General features: G+C 53.5%; 1 protein-coding gene across 3 annotated transcripts in view; it reads right to left on the bottom strand.

Annotated features, from left to right (window-relative positions):
* The window catches only part of Sh3pxd2a (SH3 and PX domains 2A), a 225,410-nt gene that overhangs the window by 27,444 nt on the left and 179,549 nt on the right, over window positions 1–18,417 (bottom strand). For all 3 annotated transcript variants that reach the window (XM_047552631.1, XM_047552629.1, XM_047552630.1), the window contains one exon: window positions 1,161–1,274. In XM_047552631.1, the coding sequence (XP_047408587.1) occupies window positions 1,161–1,274 (114 nt within the window). The remainder of the gene's footprint in view (window positions 1–1,160; window positions 1,275–18,417) is intronic.

The raw sequence follows: 18,417 nt of genomic DNA on the forward strand, positions 1-18,417 counted from the left end.
CTGATGGGGCCTAGTCCCTGGAGACCTGGCCAAGGTGGATATGCATTGAAAAGGTCAAGCTCTGATCAAGGGGCTGAAATAAAGTGTTGACACAGGAAGAAGGGTGGGGCCCCAACTGCCAACGAACTAACTGACATTTAGGGGAGGGAAGAATAAGGAGCTGGCGCTGGGGGAGATGCTTATTTTGGCCCAGGCAGCAGGGAGGTGGGTGTGGAAGGAGCAGACCTAGAGGTGGCCTGAGCCCTGGGTGGCAGGCCTACATCTCTCTGGCTCTTGGACACATCCATCTGGATTGTTCCCATGGTTGGTTAGGGAAAGATTTGCCACTGCCAGGCCACAGGAGGTTTGGAAGACACTAGGAGCAGGCAGCAGGGAACCGGGGGTGGCTCAGAAGTCCTGGGCTTCAGCAGCCTGCTCTGGGGAATACCGAGTCCACAGACAGGCTGCCAAGGCCAGTGTTGGCCTGGGGGCAGAGGCAGCCTCCTTGAAATGCAAGGAGAAACACCCAGAAAAACCTCATGGAGCCAGAGTTAATCAGAGGCTGAGTGAGAGGCCTGAGCTTCCTCATGGATCCAGGAAATGGCTCATGGACCTGCCTGAGCCTGTGCCATTGGCCAGGCTGGCGGCCACCCGGGGAAGGACACACACACACACACACACACACACACACACACGGCCACCCGGGGAAGGACACACACACACACACACACACACACACACACACACTCAAAGCAGGAGTCAAACACCCCTAGTCTCTTGGGGTCATCCTTGTTGAAGGAAGCCCAGTGAGGGGCTGGTACCATAGACAAGTCTCTGTGGGGTCCTTGAGAGGTGTCCAGGGCTTCCAAAGAGAGGGTGTTTTCTGGGGGTTTCTAGCTCTAAGAATATTTTTCCCAGCCTCTGTTCCAAAGTTGCCAAAGCCTGGGGTCTGCACAAGGGAATTTCCCTTGTGTTCTCAGGCCCATGTGGGGGCTGGCCAGAGCGGGCCTGGGGAGGTGAGCTTGTGGGCTGGTTTCCATACAGCGGAAAGTGCCTGGCCCCACCCACTTCAGTGGCTCTAGGGAGAAGAGCCTCCTGCCTCCAGGAGGGGCTGACCCCAGAGGCAGCTGGCCATGCACCCCAACCTCTACTCTCCCTCCTGAGAACCTGCGAACGCTTACCTTCCCCGGTCTTGGAGGTGTTGATGTCTGAGTCATCTCGAGTGCCATTCTGGGCCTCCAGGTAGGTGGCAGGGACCCAGCCCTGCTCCTCAGAGGTACTCACAAACCACCATCCTGCAGAAGAGACAAGAAAGAACAGGCCATGAGAACCTTCGCAGGATGGTGGAGGTGGACTGAGGGCTGGGCTGTGGAAGGAAGGAGAGGCCAGAGGACAGGGTATGGGGCCAGATGGCCCGGGCACCCAGCAAAGACTTGCCCTTGGCCAGCCTCAAGGTGCCTGTGTTTCATCGAGACCACAAAGACCAACAGCCTCCCTGAGATGACCAAACAAAGCCATCCATCCTTACACATGTTTGATGAAAAAAAAATACAAAGACAAAATAGAAATAACGATGTCCTGCATGAGAAATGTACCTCGTGGGAAAAGCCAAGAGAGCTCCGTCCATGCACAGACGTGAGTCAACCCACTCTGACCATGGGAAGGCTGGATGTCGGTGCCTCCTCTGCTTTCAAAGGCAACCAGGCATGACTGCCTCACGCTTCCCTAGCACAGGTCAGCGGTACTGTCACCTCAGCGCCACTCCCAGCTGCCCTTGAATGGTGTGGTCATTTCAATCATAATAAGCGGGCAGTGCACCCTCACATGACCCCTGGCAATCATAGCCACACAATGAAGACTAACCAGTTATTTCTGCACCTGGTCCTGAGGAGCCAACAGCTCAGAGAACTGAACGAGCCTTCTCTACAGAGGATAACCCCAGGAGGGCCTCTGAGTCAAACAGGTCTGAGCCTCGATGGGTTTTGCAGAGCTGCAAGCAGAGTGTAGAACTCTCCAGAAAGGGTGGGTTGCAGAGGGCGTTTGAGAGTAGGCCTATTTGGTTCAGAGGCCTCAAATGGATCAAATACCACAGTCCAGGGCCCCTGCTGGCTGCCTGGCATGACCCACAGTCTGTCCATCTCTGCCTGGGGTGAAAAACCCAGGTCCTGCCCTCTGCTTCCTGGGCCCATCTCCCACCTCAGGCCTGGCCAACCCCAGTGACCAAGGCCTTCCCCTGACACAACCCATACAAGCCTGAAAAAAGCAGCCTGGCCCAGCAAGTCACGAACCATCGGTCAGGGAGAACTGGGGACACACTCGCACTGCTAGTAGAAGTGAAAACATGGTCTAACTTCCTTTTTTTCCTGCTCTGGCTCCAAACCCTCATCTCCCAAGACTTTGAGTGCCTAAGCTGGTCAAGAAGCACTAGAGGATCTGTCTCCAGAATGATGTCCGAGGAGGTTTCTCTGTCCACTCTTTGAGTGTAGGCTGGAAGGAGGCAGAGGGCCAGGGCTGCCCACTCAGGGAGAGGAAATCAGGAGCAGCCAGTGGGAGTGGGGACACTTCAGGCACTCTGTGGCCTGAGACTTGGGGTGGGCATGGAACTCCCCTCTAAGCACAATTCAGGCTGGTAAAGAGCTGCATCTTGCTTGAATAGGACGGATGTGGCCACCTTCATCTTACCCATAGCCACTTGCACATTCTGATCCTATCAGGCAAGGGCCACCAGGAGGGCTGCTTGGAGTAGCACCACCATCCTCCTGGAAGCCCAAGCAATGGCTTGGCTGCTCAGAAGCTGTGGCTGATGGGGCCCTAAAGTACCCAAAGGGTGTTGGCCTTTTTAGGGGTCCTTGGCTGGGATACCTGCCCCTCAGCCTCTAGGGCAGCACTTGCAGGGACCCTATCAGTCTCTGCCAGGAAGCCCCAGTCCCAGCAGTTTCTCCACAGACCCTGGCTGAGGATCATGGAGCAAGGTTGCTCCATCTCACTTCATTTGCATCACATGACCTTGCCTCCTTAACCACTGAAGTGGGCCCATCTGACTGACCATCTCTCTCTCTCTCTCTTTCTTTGTAGCAGAGATTGAACCTGGGATGCTCAACCACTGAGCCACATTCTCAGTCCTTTTTTATATTTTATTTAGAGACAGGGTCTTGCTGAGTTGCTTAAGGCCTTGCTAAGTTGCTGAGGCTGGCTTTGAACTCATGATCCTCCTGCCTCAGCCTCCTGAGTCACTGAGATCACAGGCATGCACCCCCACACCTGGCTGGCCAGCCATCTCTTGATTGGCTTGTCATCTCTCCAGACACTGTGATGATTCAGGGGTAGGTCTGTGACCCAAGCAAGGCTATTCAGGGACTGTTCTAGGAGCTTTGATGGTGCTTTGATGATCTGAATCCTGAGTCCCACACAAAGCCTGGGCATGTGGGAAGAGACAGCCTGAAAGCTAAGTCAATAAAGAAGCAGGGAAGTCATGAGGAGGAGGATGAGCCAGGACTGAAGGACATCTTCCACCCTGGAGTCTGGTGAACTAAAGCTAGACCAGCCTGCTGGACCTCCTCATTGAATGAGCCAAGGAACCGTTCATTGACCTGGAGGTCCACGGGAGAGGGCAACTGATTAGCTGACCTGGAGCTGGGTCTCAATCATTTGAACAGAGAGAGGCCTCGCTAATCACCCTTCACAATCACCAAGCATCACGTGAGCCCAGTCTGGAGAAAAAAAGTCACCTGCTACCACAGACCTCAGCAGGTGGGCACTGAATCCTCCAAGTCACCCCAGGCAAGGTGCTACTGCCCCAAATCCTGCTCTCCAGGATAACCCGCAAGACCCCCAAAGAGCAGTCACCAACTTTTGGTCACTTTTGGAGGCTCTTGAAAGCTGAGGATTACACATGACTTCCCTGGTCAAGAGTCTTTCACATCTCATCCAGATCCTTCCAAGCAGACCTCCAAAGACCGAGCCATGTCCAGTAGCCAAGGGAGTTCCTGGAAGGCCTGGCCTCAGATGGGAGCCTTTCTTCTGGAGAGTGGGTTTCTCCAGGACAGGCCTGGGCAGGGGCCAGGGATTTTATTGTCATTGGATGAAATGAGATGTGCTTTGAGGAACAGCGTAGCTCAGGAGCACGGCTTTGGTTGAGGATTTGCCAAGACCACTTCATAACCAGCCTCTTTTTCCACACCAAGGTGTCCCTGCCAATGCCGCGCTCCCAAACAACTTCCCTTCTCCCTGTTCGTCCACACTGGGAGACTACTCCCTTCCCTGTGTGAGCTCAAGGTCCCAGATAAGCAGGCATCTTGGTGGTCTCATGGCTGGCTGTCTTCTAAGCCTTCTCTCTACTTCTGGAATTTCAGGTCCAAAGTCATCCTCAGCAGGAGGCAAGGCTCCCCTCCATGAGCACAGAGCGGGATAACATTCGCTCTGCTGGTGACTATGAGCCCTGGAACCCCCGCTTTCTGGGGAATTTTCTTACCAGTCTCATCCAGCTGGTCTATATCCTGAAAAGTTGGGAAGCAAGTTCTGGAGCTGCTGCCCTCTTGCATGAACCTTCCTTTTTGTCTCAAGGGCCTTATGATCTCAGGACCTGGGTCCCTTCTCTGTTGGAAGCATCATGTCCTCTCCCCCTTATTCCATTCCTGGGAACCCTTCCATGTACATGAGGCTCTTTCCCTTCCCCAGGAGCCAGGGACTCAGGGCAGAGGGTTGATCTGCACCTGTGACCACCAGGGGTACTTCCAGGGCCGGGCAGGCCAGGTTCGCCTTCTACCTCTGCTGGCCTCCCAGCACCCAGGGGGAACTGGACAAGGCTTGCTGTGGGGTTGAATGGATGTCAGAGGTGTCCAGTGGGCAAAGCATCACCACACTTGGTACCTCACACTGTCTCTGGACGTCCCATGTGTCCTGTTGTCTGACTCCTGCACTTTCTAAAGTCTCCATTGTTCCAGAAGCTTCTGGGATGACTAGACACATTGCCTACTGACTGTGAGCATCTCTCCCCAAAAAGTATCTTAGAATCCTATTCTGCTCTGATTCTAAGACCTGGGTCTAACACTGTCATCCTCCCAGCTTGGTGGCCCCTGACAATCTTTCCTGGGAACACTAGCCTAGGCTTCCACTCCAGCCCAACGCTTGCAGAGCTGGGCTGTGTGGCTTCTGACTCAGGTTCCTCCTGAATCAGTTCTGAGGAGGAGACAGTGGCTATAGAGAAAAGTCTGCCAGAGGCTTGACTGTGGGCATCTCTGTTGAGCCAACAGACAGGCTCAAACAAGGCCTAGGTGGGTGAACATGGTACCCACCCTGGTTCCACACAGACCTTCTGGCATTCCTGGCATGAGTCACATGGCTGGGTCTCCTGGAAAGCCCCCCTGGGCCTGCTCCCACCCATGGCTGCTTGACAAGCCTCTCCCAAATGCCAGAGGCTCAGATGTTAATTGGGGCACCAAAGTAACTGTTCCTGTGAGGTACCAAGACAACCTGACCTCCTGGGTGTGACTCGGCTGTCCAAGAGGGTTCAAGGTCCAGCTAGCAAGCTTTGTGGGGTTCCCAGGATCACCCCAATATGTGCAGGGCCTTGCTGCCTTTTGTAGTCTCTGTGTGCTGGGTGTGGGTGCAGACCAGAGCTTGTATTTGAGTCTGCGGGAGGTGAGTGATGTATGTGTGCACATCTGTTTGGTGGGGGGCATATGGGCACCTGGGAACAAAGCTAGGTCTCTGTGTATTATAAATAGTTACAGCCAAGCACAGGGAGGGCACTGTGTCAGGCACCAAGCTTGACAGACATCCCTTTACTCCTCAAGGATCTTGGGAATAATGTTACTCTCATCATCCCTCTGCTTTACAGGAGGAAGCTCGTGCTATGAATTCCGGGGGTCAGATCTGGATTCCCGGCCCCCATGTGCGGGTCCTCTAGCAGTCAAGGTGAATCATCAGGGATGCCCTGCTCTGCAGAGCTTCCAGGCTTCCCTCGGGGTTTTGGAAGAATGGAGGTCTATCCCCCAGCATGGCTGGCTCTCTCCCAGTTGTTGTACTTCATGTCTGCGAGCACAGAGGGCAATGGGGCCGGGGGATGCACCCTGGGAGGTTCCCTTCCTGCCCCAAAGGCCTCAGGATCACTCTCAGTCTGGCTTCTGTCCTTTGCACATGGTTCCCTGCACGAAAGTCCTGCCACCTCCTCTCTCCTCTCTATATCCATATCCAGCTCATCCTAAGTCCTTGCTGCAGCCCACCTCTTCCAGGAAGCCTTCTCTGACAGATCTCCAGGTCCCAATAGTATGCAGGGCGTCACCATAGCTGCTTTGATGTCTGAGAATTATCTTGTCAGCACTACAGGCACCAGGTCCACTTTGTATCTGGGGCAGAATTGCGCTTGCAGTCAGTAGCCTGGCCGATGAGGAAACTGGCACAGCGAGGACATGCAGGAGCCAAAGGTCTGAGTCTGAATTCCTCTACTGCCACTTCTCTGCTCTGTGACCTCAGGAAACTGCCTTAATCTCTCTGAGCCTCAGTTTCCTCATCTGTGAAATTGTAAGAATACAAATGGCAGCTATGAACTTGATGAAGCTCTTCGTTAACAAAGATAACCACCCAGGACCAGCACAGCTACCTCTTCTTCCAGCCACCAGGAAGATGATTCTAGACTCCAAGCTGGCCTCTGCTAGCCTTGTTCTTCCATCCTCCTGGCCTCTTTGGAGAGAGACTCAGTGAAGTTTCACTAAGTTACCTGGCTCTGGACTGTGGAAGTGACCATGTCTGTGCCCACATGGCACAGACTGGCAGCCACACCTGGCCTCTTCCTTGAGCAGTCAACTGTGAAGGGGGAGCAGGCTCTTTTAGGGGGTGAGGCAGTGAGACTGGTGGGAGCGGGAGATGGTGGGGACCCCCTAAGGCCTTGGCTGGCTGGGAGACACTTTGGCATATGCCTCCAGCCCAGCCTGGCAGCCCTGCCCTGTGACACCTGCCAGGCCTTTGCTTAGGAAGGTTTTCTACCTGGAGTAGCGTTAGCTGAGGTGACCCCTCCCAGACGGGGGCAGGCAAAGGGATCCCACATCCAGTTCCTCAAATGGGAAACTGCTGGCTGTTCCAGAGGAACCCTCGAGGGGACACTGCAGACATCTGACATGCAGGAGAAACCTGGCCTTCAGACCAGGCCCCCCTCTGGGCTAGTCATCAAGGAGAACAAACAACTGGCCAATTCCTTGAGAGCTGCCTCCCTCTGGCCTTTCCCTCAGTCAGGGCTGTGTTTCTGCAGTGCCAGGGGCCAGGGCCCAGCCCTTTCCAGCAGGCAAAGGCCCAGAAGGCATAGCGACGTTCCTCTCATTCAGAGCCAGCTCTGCTTGGTAGGCCCCGGAACAACCCTCTTCTCAATGGTGGATTCTGGGGCCAGGGAGTGGGAAGGGAGACCCGCAGCCCCAGGCCAGAGCCCAGTTCTCCAGGCTAGAATAATCTTTAGGGAGCTGGTCGTGTTTGGCCTGGGCTCACCTGTTTGGTCAATTTCAAAGCCCTGCCAGAGGGACTCTAACTGGGGACTCTCAATGCTACTGGGGGTGGGGAGAGAGAGACTTAGAAACTAAGAGTGATACAGACCAAGATGGAGAGTGAGGCAAGAGGGACTGAGAGAGACAGAACGAGGGAGTGCTGGGGGCCTCGGCTCTGCAGGAGGAGTTGGGGGCAGCAGGAAGTGATGGCCACTCCCAGGCCACTGCTGTCCCCAGGGTGACCAGGCCACAATGGCCTCCTTAAGGAGGGAGGATAATGAGCTCATTAGGGCCAGAGTGAGGCCAGCTGCACACAATTAGGATGTTAATAAAGTCCTCTGAGGTCACAGCTCAGCCCAGGACAAAGCAGATGGTGGGGGAGGGGAGACCCTGCTCCTTCCTCTCCCTCTGACATCCTCCCAGTCCTTCCAGATGTTGGGATGCATCCTCCATGGAGCCCCGACCCTCCTTACTCTCCCTGCTCATCCAGGGGTCCCTTGGATGCATCTTAGCCTCCTTTCCAGGTCAGGCTTCAGTTTGGAACTTCACCACTTCCTAGCTGACCTAGGTGACCTGGGGCAAGCCACTAGTCCTCTCTGAGCTTCACTGGCATACCAGAATAATAAAAACCACTCACAGGGTGGCCCTGCATCAGGGACACACGATGTAGACAATATCCAGGAACTTTTCACAAGCACCTGGCACGTGCCGGGCACTGCCCATGCATGGAAACACCAGCACCATGAACAACACACTTTCGGGGGTCGGACTCTGCTTCCCATCACCCCAGGCGTGGCACACAGTGGGGACTCAATTGTGTGGTGGCAGCTGAGGCCAGCAGGAGAGCTCTGGCTTCCCAGCTTCAGCCCATATTCAGATCCTTGGAGTTTGGGAGACTTCAGACTTCAGCTGACATCCGGGCCTTGCCTGTTCTTCCCTGTATGTTACTCCAAGTCCTTCCCACCTATGGATGCAGCACGCCTGGAGCGCTGACTCTGACCCAGGCCTCCCTAAAGGTTCAGGATCCAGGTGCAGAAGGGCAGTTCACAGAACTGGGGAATGTAGAAGACACAGCCCCAGACCGCAAGCCTCTTAGGGTCTTGCTGGTTTGGGTGATGGGGGAGCCAAAGTCCCTCTTCCCAGAACCTCAACCAGTACCTGCTGCTTGCATGTCTTGGCATGGGCCTTGTCCTCTCAGGCAACACGTATAGGTGCTCCCATGTTCTTTGCTTAGAGCAGGTTTGCAGAAGGGAGCAGGGCAGGTATCAGTGAGCACTAAACAGCGAAGTTGAGGAGACACTGAGGAGAGGAAGAGCTCTAACGTGCACTGGCCAAGCCACACCTGTCCAAGGCTAGCCTCCCTCTAAGGGGCTGCTTCTGCCCTGGCCCAGCTTGGCCCCCTCCCTGTAACCTTGAGGCAGGGACCAGAGGAACTGGAAACGCAGGCTGCCCACGCATGTTGTGCCTTTAAGAACAGTGAAAGGCCACCCTTCCCGGGGCCAGGCCTCCCTGGTCAGAAGGCTCTGTCACTGCAGCCTTTTGCCAAGACACACTCCAGCTCTCAGCATGCAGCCTCTATGGTCCAAAGAAAACAGGAGTGGCTTTGGAGCGGGGCAGAGGCTCCCCGAGTCCCTCCTGTGTGCCCCCCCACAACTCCTGTCTTCCGGGCCTACTCAACTGGCCCTAACCCTGGCACCAGCCCTGCTCTGTTGTCCAGGGCCTGCCCTTCCCCCAGATGGGGCCTGAGGCCACCAGGGCCCCAGAACCTTCCCTGGGTGCCTGGATTCCAAGACCATTAGCACAAGCTGCTACGTCACCATTTGGAAGGCTCCGTGCAGTCCATGGCAGGAAGACACAAGAAGAGCTGGGCTTCTGCCACCTCTCCCACCTCAGCTCCAGCCTGCCCACCTCCTTGGACCAGCCCAGAAGCCCAGGGCCGGGCTAGGGCCCAGACAAGCCTGCAGGGCTCTGGTGGGTCTGGGCAAGCCAAGGTCATGAGCAAGGCACTCAGAAGGTGGCCGGACTAATGAGCATTTATAGACAGGGGACACGTGACAGAATGATAGGTAAAGGACATGGTTTTAAGGGCTCTAGAGTCAGGCTGCCTGGCATCAAATCCCAATTTGGCCACTTCCTAGCTAATTAGTTTGGCAATTACCTCAGTTTCCTCATCTGTGAAATGGACCTAGAGTGGTACTTACATCTCACAGTGTTGTTATGACTAGATGAGTAAGTCCTTTAAAAACCCTGAGGGGCTGGGGTTGTGGCTCAGTGGTAGAGCGCTTGCCTAGCACATGTGAGGCACTGGGTTCGATCCTTAGCACCATATAAATAAATAAATAAAGTTATAAAAAAAACAACAACCAGCACCTGATTCCTAGTAAGTTGCAAGGAGCTAACATTAATTTAAATGCAAGCCACAGGGAAATCTAAGAAGCCCCCCAGTGACAAATGCCACCCACAGTTGGACACATGGGTCTTAGGTGTCTGGTCTCAGGGAAAGACACTTGGTGGTGTTATCATTTAGCCTTGACCCGGGAAGGTCTCTTTTTGAAAACATGTGGACCCGGTTCTAGGCCTGGCCCTGGAAGGGGCTGGGGTCCCAGAGAGAATGCAAGATGAGGCCCCTGCAGGGGCTACAAGACAGTGGAGGGACCGGGCACAGCCACACACAGGGTGAGTCACAGCACGAGACTGCCGAGGGCGACCCAGACAACCCATGCAGTGGACTTGGTGGTGGCTGACGCAAATCTTGCTGAAGGAACTGCAGACAGTCAGAGACAAGGCCAAGGAGTCAGGGAAGAATTCATAGAGAAGAAATGAAGGGACTAAAGATAAAATCTGGAGGGGAGAGGGGAGGGCAGTCCAGGAGGAAGCACAGCAAGGGCAGAGCGGAGGCGGACACGGCCCAGCCTGGATGCTCAGGATGCTGCGTGGGGCCGTGCCCGATGGAAAGAATGGGGAGGGGCATAAATAAAGTCCCTGCCATCCGCCCCATCATAAAGAGGAGCACAGGGGGATGAACGTGTGGCCAGATTCCCGAACAGAAGATGGCTCAGGAGGTAGAAGATGCAGGAAGGCAAACTGTGAGCCTAAATGATGTGAACGGGGAGAGAAGTGACTGTAAAGGGAGCGAGCCATGTTCCAGGACCTGGCAGAGCGGGCATCGCAAAAGGCCAGCAGGGAGGCGTGAGCCTCTGAGAATCAGGGCAGGAAGGTTAGGTTCCCAAAAGAGGAGCCCTGGAAAACACCCAGGGTAACAAAAAGGGTTCCAGGACAGAGAGGAAGGAGAGAGAAGTTTCTCTCCAAGGAAGCGTGGCCACGGGAGGCAGACAGAGGAGGTCCGGGTGTGCGGCACTCTTGCCGGCTCTGAAGCGGTGCCCACGCTGGAAGGGCTTGCTGATGGAAGGAGGGCAGGTGGATGGAAGGCAGGGACAAAGACAGTGCTGGCAGACTGTCCTCCATGTGATCTCATCAGCTGGCCGTGGGAAAGGTCCTGAGAGTACTTGTCAAACAGCCTACAAGTCACCATCAGGGATCTTGGAGACAAAGATGGGAGCAAGGCCAGTGGACACAAAATGGGCTGGCCCCAACTTTCAAGGAAGGCGAAGGTCAATTCCAGAGCAGAGATCAGCAACCTCAATGCTGGCTGTGGTCCCAATGAACAGGGATTCCCTGAGCAAGGCTCAGAGAACCCAGAAAGGGGGCTCTGCACACCAATCAAGAGTGCTGGCCAGAGGATATAGCAGGGAGTGAGTGGGGTCAATCACCCTGAGTTCTACCAGCTGGTGAACCGCTGGCCTCGTGAGTCCAGGATGTGGCAGAGCAGAGCCCTCCAGGCCCATGGGTCTGCCTGACCTCCGCAGCACCTGGGGGCTGCAGGGCTGCATGGACAGATTCACAGCTGACGACAGTCATATCCCCAGGGAATCTATCCTGATGGATGTTTTAATCAACCCAGGATGAAGACTGAAGATGCTGTGTTGGTGGCACCATCTCATTTGGCAAAAGCTGTGCCAGGATCAGGAGCCAAAGGAAGGGGGAAGAGCAGATGGTAATGATGGGTCAGACCTGACAAGATGCTAAGTGGTAAAATGGAAAGACGAAAGGACACAGCTTAATGACTGTAGTGCTGGGGATTGGACCCAGGGCCCAGGCATGCTAGGCAAGTGCCCTACCCCTGAGATAGGTTCCCCAACCCTTTTTAAAAATTTTATATTTTGAGAAGGGAAGATGCCCAGCTGGCCTTAAACTTGCAATCCTCCCGACTCAGCCTCCTGAGTAGCTGGGATTACAGGTGTGCACCATTGCACCTGGCTAGTCTAGTGCTCTTATAATTTACTGTCCAAACTCTGAGCAAACGAAGTCATGCTATTAATAATTATGCCAAGATTTTATGTGAAGCAAATGGGGAGTATCCAGGGCAAGCCGAGCTGTTGAGTTGTGGGGCTCACCCACTTGGCAGTGAGGATGAGCAAGGACTTCTGAGGACCTGAAGTCCAACAGGCCTGGAGGGAGAAGTCCGCCTGCCTCCTCCTGAGTCTCTTAAATCTCAGGCTCCCTTAGCAGGTACCAGGTAAGGAGCAAGGTTAGGTGGGGCAGCGCCAGAATTAGCACCCAGGACTTGACACCCTGCATAGCAATCATTCGGTTACCCTCAAAAGCCTCTCCAGCCATTCATTCCTCGGCACAGAGACCAGCACCACCTGCTCATCTGACTAGTCCCTCAAATCCCCGTCTCTTAGACAAGTCAAGGAAATCAGTGCCATCGCGGGCTTCTCCTCCACTCCACTGGTGTCTACCAAGCAGCCCAAGTCTCAGGCAAGTCAGAGGCATGGCATGTACACCCCCGGCCCCCACTAAGAGGAGGGGGCTGACAGGAGGGTTTCAGGCCCATTTCCAAGTCACCTCTCCTCTGAGCCCACACGGCAAGGACAGCCAGGCTGAAGGGGCTTTGGGCATAAAATCTCATCCAAGGGTTTTTCCAAGCACGAGTGAATTGGGATCAGCATTTCTCCAACCTCAGATACCCCGTCACAAGCAATCTTGGCCACATCCTTGAACCACATATTCCAAGGCTATAGACATATATACATATATATTGTCATGTGTCACTTAACGAAGGAGATGAGTTCAGAGAACTGTGTTGAGACAACTTTGCCACCACGCAAACAAACATCTTCAAGTGCACTTCCCCACACCTAGACGGCACAGGTCAGTTGATGCAGCCTCTTGATGTATGCAGAGGACGCAGGAGACCAGGCTGCCGCCTGCAGCCCAGGGAGGTGTGTCTGATGGCTTAACAAATGTGGGACATGAAGCTGAGTTGAACCCCAAGGCTTGGAAGAGAATAAAACTCATCTACCGTTCTCACTGTGAGGCAGCAGGGTTGCGGAACCCCCCGCCCCACCAACACACACACATGCTGCCAGAGGTCATCACAGGGACCACCATGGGGAGGGATTTCAGGAAACAAACATGGAACCAGAATGATGCCTGCTTATTCACCAAGGAAGAGGCTGAAGGGACTCGCTGTCTCACGGGGGAGCGGCGAATCTGAGGTCCCACGGTCTCCCCGGGGCACAGGGGAGAAAAGGCAAGCCTGGAAAGTGCCTGTCTAGCAATGCGCCTGTGTCATGCTTGACATGTGGTGTGGAGAAGAGGCTCCAAAGGTCCTGCAGTTGTCACTGGTCACTGGAAAACTAAAGGGTTATCCCTATTCTTTGAGTGAGTTCTCTCCAGCGTCTAAGAAGTATACATGGACAAGTCTGTACCTTTCTTCTCTTTTCTCTCTTTGCTAAAAATGGAAGCTTCCTGGCCCCAGAACGGAGTTGGTTCCAAATAAAAGCTGGAGGCTGACAACCCTCCCCACCCTTGAAGCTGAGTTCAGCCGCTCTTCAACTGGGCAAAAATAAAACGGGGGCAATTGCAACTTTAAAGACCATCCCCATAAACAAAACAAACCCGCTCCACAATTTGTTGAGGGCATTCCTCCTTCCAACCCTCCTTATTTAATTTCTGGGGAATTTTAAATAGAGGGCTTGCAAAAGCTCTGCACCGCCTGACGTCAACGGCTCTCCGACAACGTGGATTCTTCTGCATGGTGTGGGGAGCAGCCACCACGAATGCCAATGCTTTTCCAGGCTCCTTTCCCAGTTGGAATTTGGGAGCCACTGGTGTCACCCTAGGAGACTGTGGGACATGGAGAGTGCTCAGGAGAAAGTGTCCCACTTAGGGTCCTTTAACTCTGCATTTCCCAAACTCGCAGGGAACCAGCACATTAGCCTGAGTAACACCTGTACTGGTGTTTCCTTAGTGTGTTTATTTAAACTGACTTTAACAAATGTAAATATGCTTTTCAGAAAGCCATTTTCCTGTGCTAGACAGAATGGAAAACCAGGACCCCTTGGCATAAATAGAAGATAACTGGAAAAATGCATAAAATGAAACGAAGCAATGATGTCATCAGGTTCAGCAAGATATGAAGGCAAGTTCTAGCAAGATACTAAGCCTGAGCCAGATTTTCTCTTAATCAACCAAAAAAAAAGGACATTGGTCATTGTTATAAAGGCACTGACTACACAGGCGTCCAAATGGGGACTTTTCCCTTGACCCGACGCGTAGTGAAAGGAAAACGGTGATGGAATCCAATGTGTCGTACACCGCTGCCTGACCCACTCTCAGGGAAACACTGATCCTGCTTTGGAAGAAGCACTGGGTTAAGGATCTGCAGCCCCTTGGTTGACCTCCAACTTAGCCACCAGCAGCAAGCTTGGAGTTCTTGTGCAAACTACTTACCTTTTCTCCTTTTGAAAAACCAAAACAAAGCCACCTGTCCTTCTGACACTCAGAGTTACTCAAAGATGAATGGAAAAATGCTTTGAAAAATCTCCAGGTTGATGGCAGATGGGGAGTGGAAAGGTTATTACTCCATGTAATTTCAGGAATCCAATGGACTTCTAACTTTCCCCCAGAGATAACTTACTGCCTGGCCTGGATGCTAGCCCATCCCTGCCATTTAGAGAAAAGGAAAGGAAAATGAATACTTCACTTGACAATTTTCCTTCATGGTTAACTTCCCAACAGATACGTGGGTTTGGATATTATTCCCATTTTATAGACAGGGAAACTGAGGAGCAGAATGGCCAAACACTAACTGCAGGGTGGCTACCCAGTGACTGTGGGATCTGACATGAGCCTTTCATGAGACCTGAGGGAAATGGTCTCTATCCTACTCTTCTTGACCCAGCAGGTCTCAGAAGGTTCCAAATGTATTGGTCTCTCTGACTCATCACTGTATTCAGTCCTGTTCTTCAAGTTACCTCCTCTCTGTCGTTCTGGTAACTACCTGCCAGCTGGCCTCAGATTTCTTACCCTGAGCTGCCCCAACACCACGACCTGAGGTTTGAGTTGGCCATGTCCACCAATTGGCCCAGGAGCTCTCTGAGGATAAAGGATGGGTCCTGCTCAGCTGGGCATCCTGTCATGATGCTGCCTGGCTTGGTGTTTTGGGCAAAGAAGGAGCCTAATAAGTAGCTGTTGAGAATGAAATGCGATGACAGACTGACCCAGGCTTCTCTCGAGCCATTCCAGGTCTTCCTACCTCCTTGTCCTCAGGATCTCTCAAGCGCAGCTCCTGGGGTCAGTGTGGGGTCAGCTCTGGGCATCTTCTCCTCTGCTCTCATCCCTTTGGCTGGGGGCGGGGCGGGGGGTGCTTCGCCTGCTAGAATCCAGTGCAGCTGCTCTCCCTGGGCAGTGTTCCCTCCTCCAGGCCCTCAATTTGGGGAAATAACTGACTTCCAGCACCCCAGGTCACGCAGGGGGCCTCCCCTCAGGAACCTGAGGCAGGCAGATGGTTGTTGCTGTTGTCCGTCTGGCCCCAGATCACCCAGGGGGCAGATACTCCCAGCCCGAGAGCTCACATTCCTGCAGTCTGCCATACCTGACTGGGCCATTTCCTCTTGGGCTTCTCCCCTCACAGGAATGGAAAAGCAAAGCTCAGGGAGGCCGCGCAGGCCAGTCACCTCGGACAAGCCTACTCTGTTCTGGGAGGGGTTCCTGGAGGAATGCAGAGGGACACCACAGAGGCTTCTCCCAAGCCCATTTGAGGCAGCTACAGAGACCAGACACAGGCCTCCCACAGCGCCCTCCTCCTTGCTGGATGCTCTGGAATGGGCTGCCCCAGGACCTGTCCTGCAGAGGGCAGTGGGCAGACAGCTACACCAAAACCAGCTCCCTCGCCAAGATGCCCTATGCTGTGGAGAGCCCTGGGAGTTACCGGGAGGCAGCGGAGTGTATGGGGAAGACCTGAAAAATGACCCGAAATCTCTGGCCCTTAGTTTTCTGATCTGTACAACAGAGGTCATGCTACTGTACTGTGCAGGGCCATGGAGAGAATTACAGGACAGAAGGGGTCCGGCTCCCTGCCCGACGTGGAGGAGGTACTTCTCTGATCCCTTGCTTGCCTTTCCCACGTGTTTCTGGTATGAAGTCCTCAGAAAGCAGCAAATGGATTCAATTTGAGCCCTAAACACCCTTGTCCCCAGATGATTATCCTGGAACTTCACTGGGGTTGTCTGTGGTGATCTAGGAATGGGTTCTCTGAGCTTCTTTCTGTCCTATTTTCCTTCCCATCTCTTTTAACTCTAGGCACTAATATGTTTTCCTGGTTCCCAAGAACAGATTTAGTACCGATCCTACCTAACCCATGGAGAAAAGGTCACTTCAACCCAGTAACTCCCTTAGTTCACAAGCCCCAGAGTCTATCCAGTTCATTCTAGAGATCTGCCACAGTGATTGGCCAGGCAGTACTGAAGAACACCTAAGAGTACCAATGAGGAATGCAGCTTTTCCCACATTACCCTGCCAATCCCTGGTGGCTCCCAACCCCAACAGCAGAAGGGAAGTGACAAAAAGAAGGTTCCCTGGGGCTGGGGCATGATGGCACACACCTGCAATCCCAGCAGTTTGGGGAACTAAGGCAGGAGGATTTTAAATTCAAAGCCAGCCTCAGCAATTTAGCAAGACCTTAAGCAATTTGGTAAGACCCTGTATCCAAAACATATATATAAAAGGGGCTGGGAATAGGACTCAGTGGTTAAGCGCTCCTGGGTTTAATTCCTAGTACAAAGAAAAAAGCTCCCTGGGAGGAGTCTGAGCAGATAAGTATCAGCTCCACCTTCGGCCCATCTGCTCCATGAAGATGGGCATCAATCTTCCTTGTTCACCCTGTCTGAACACAGCAGGAGATAAAGGCTGGGGCAAGAACTGGCACATGAAAGTCTGATCTCTAGCTCCTGACTACATGCTCACTTATTTACTTGGTTCTGGATTTCTACATCCTGAATAAGGCTCAGATTAATCAACACCCTACCCAAGGACAGAGATGGGGTAGGAAGCTGGGGGAAGTCACTGACCTAGCCTGTGTCTCATACTGCCTCTCATCTGCATCCTGGGATGGGATGCTCTGGGAGGAGAGACTATATTCCAGAAGGGGTTCTGGGGTGGGAGGCCTGGAAGAGTCTGATAACAGAAGGTGGGAGGGCCGTGAGCATTCCCCACCTTTAAATATGTTTTGGCAGTGGCAGGTCCTAGACGCCTTCATGAAGTCACAGGTCTCAGCCAGGCACACTACAACTTCATTCCACAGGAAGTGGGCAATATCACACATCATGTCATCGGTCACAGCTCCCCAGCTCTGACCTGTCTGTTAGACCAGAACATGGATGTCTCCATCCCCCAATCTCTATGCCCAGGTCTCTGGATCAGGTACCTGCCCAACCTGGCTCAGACTCCATCAGCCCCCGACCTGGGAGTCACTTCTAGAATGGAGTTTCTTCTCCTCCAGGGTCCCAGGCGGGTGGGATAACGCCATGAGGGCTGAGAGATGGGGGCATAGAGGGTAGTTTAAAGCTGAGATCCAGAATTCTCCTTCCAGCTACCACATCAGTATTGACAAGTCGCTCTGGCCCCACTGAGAGTTAAGGCCCTTTAGAGTCAAGATGAGTCTGTGTCTGGCTGTCAGCACAAGGTGAGGGTAAATACTCATAAGGGGGTCGGTGAGGCCGGTCCCTGGATGCTCACTCTTCTAGTGCAAAGCTGGATGATGAGGTGAACTTCTTTTCTCTCCTCTAAGGAACAGCCAGCTACAATTCCACTCTAGGTCAACAAGGCCCATGCTATCCCCTCAAAGCCAGGGAAGCAAGCCCTACACAAAGCCAAGCCTCCAGGGAGCAGCGTTAATGATGTCCAAGCAGGGCAGAACTGATCTGAGGCTTGCCTGGGCACTGGGTGAGGAAGGGGAAGAGGGTGAGAAGCAGCAGCCCCTAGAGATGGACTGGAGCCATAAGGGATGAAGCCCCAATATTCCAATGTGCTGAGCCATTTTCTTTGATACTCTCATCTGACCTCCTCCCTACCTGCTTTCCCATACAGTGAAAGTGCACAGCAACGTGCAGAAAACACCTGGACACTTGGCTGGTGGGCAAGCCAGAGCGGACAGGCCCCTGGAAGACAAGACTGGGAAATTTGGGGCATGGAGGCACACACCTGTAATCCCAGTGGCTTGGGAGGTTGAGGTAGGAGGATCACAAGTTCAAAGTCAGCATCAGAAACTCAGCAAGGCCCTAAGCAACTCAGCAAGACCCTGTCTCTAAATATAATATAAAAAGGGTGGGGATGTGGCTCAGTGGTTGAGTGCCCCTGAGTTCAATCTCCGGTACCAAAAAAAAAAAAAAGAGAGAGAGAGAGACTAGGAAAATGGGATTCCCCAGTTCACCTCAAGGAAGAATGGGGGTCAGGTGAATTCCAACCCCAATACCAGTGGGGGTCAGTGGAGTCCTCCATCACTGGCCTTTGCAACCCCTCTCTGGCTTGAATGTTGGCCTCTCTAAGCCCCAGAGTATGGCTTTCACAGATCTCATTTAACTTGAGGAGGATGGGGGAGGGGCTGGGGAAAACTGCATTC

This window comes from Sciurus carolinensis, chromosome 5, assembly GCF_902686445.1.
Source record: "Sciurus carolinensis chromosome 5, mSciCar1.2, whole genome shotgun sequence".
Classification (NCBI taxonomy): Eukaryota; Metazoa; Chordata; class Mammalia; order Rodentia; family Sciuridae; genus Sciurus; species Sciurus carolinensis.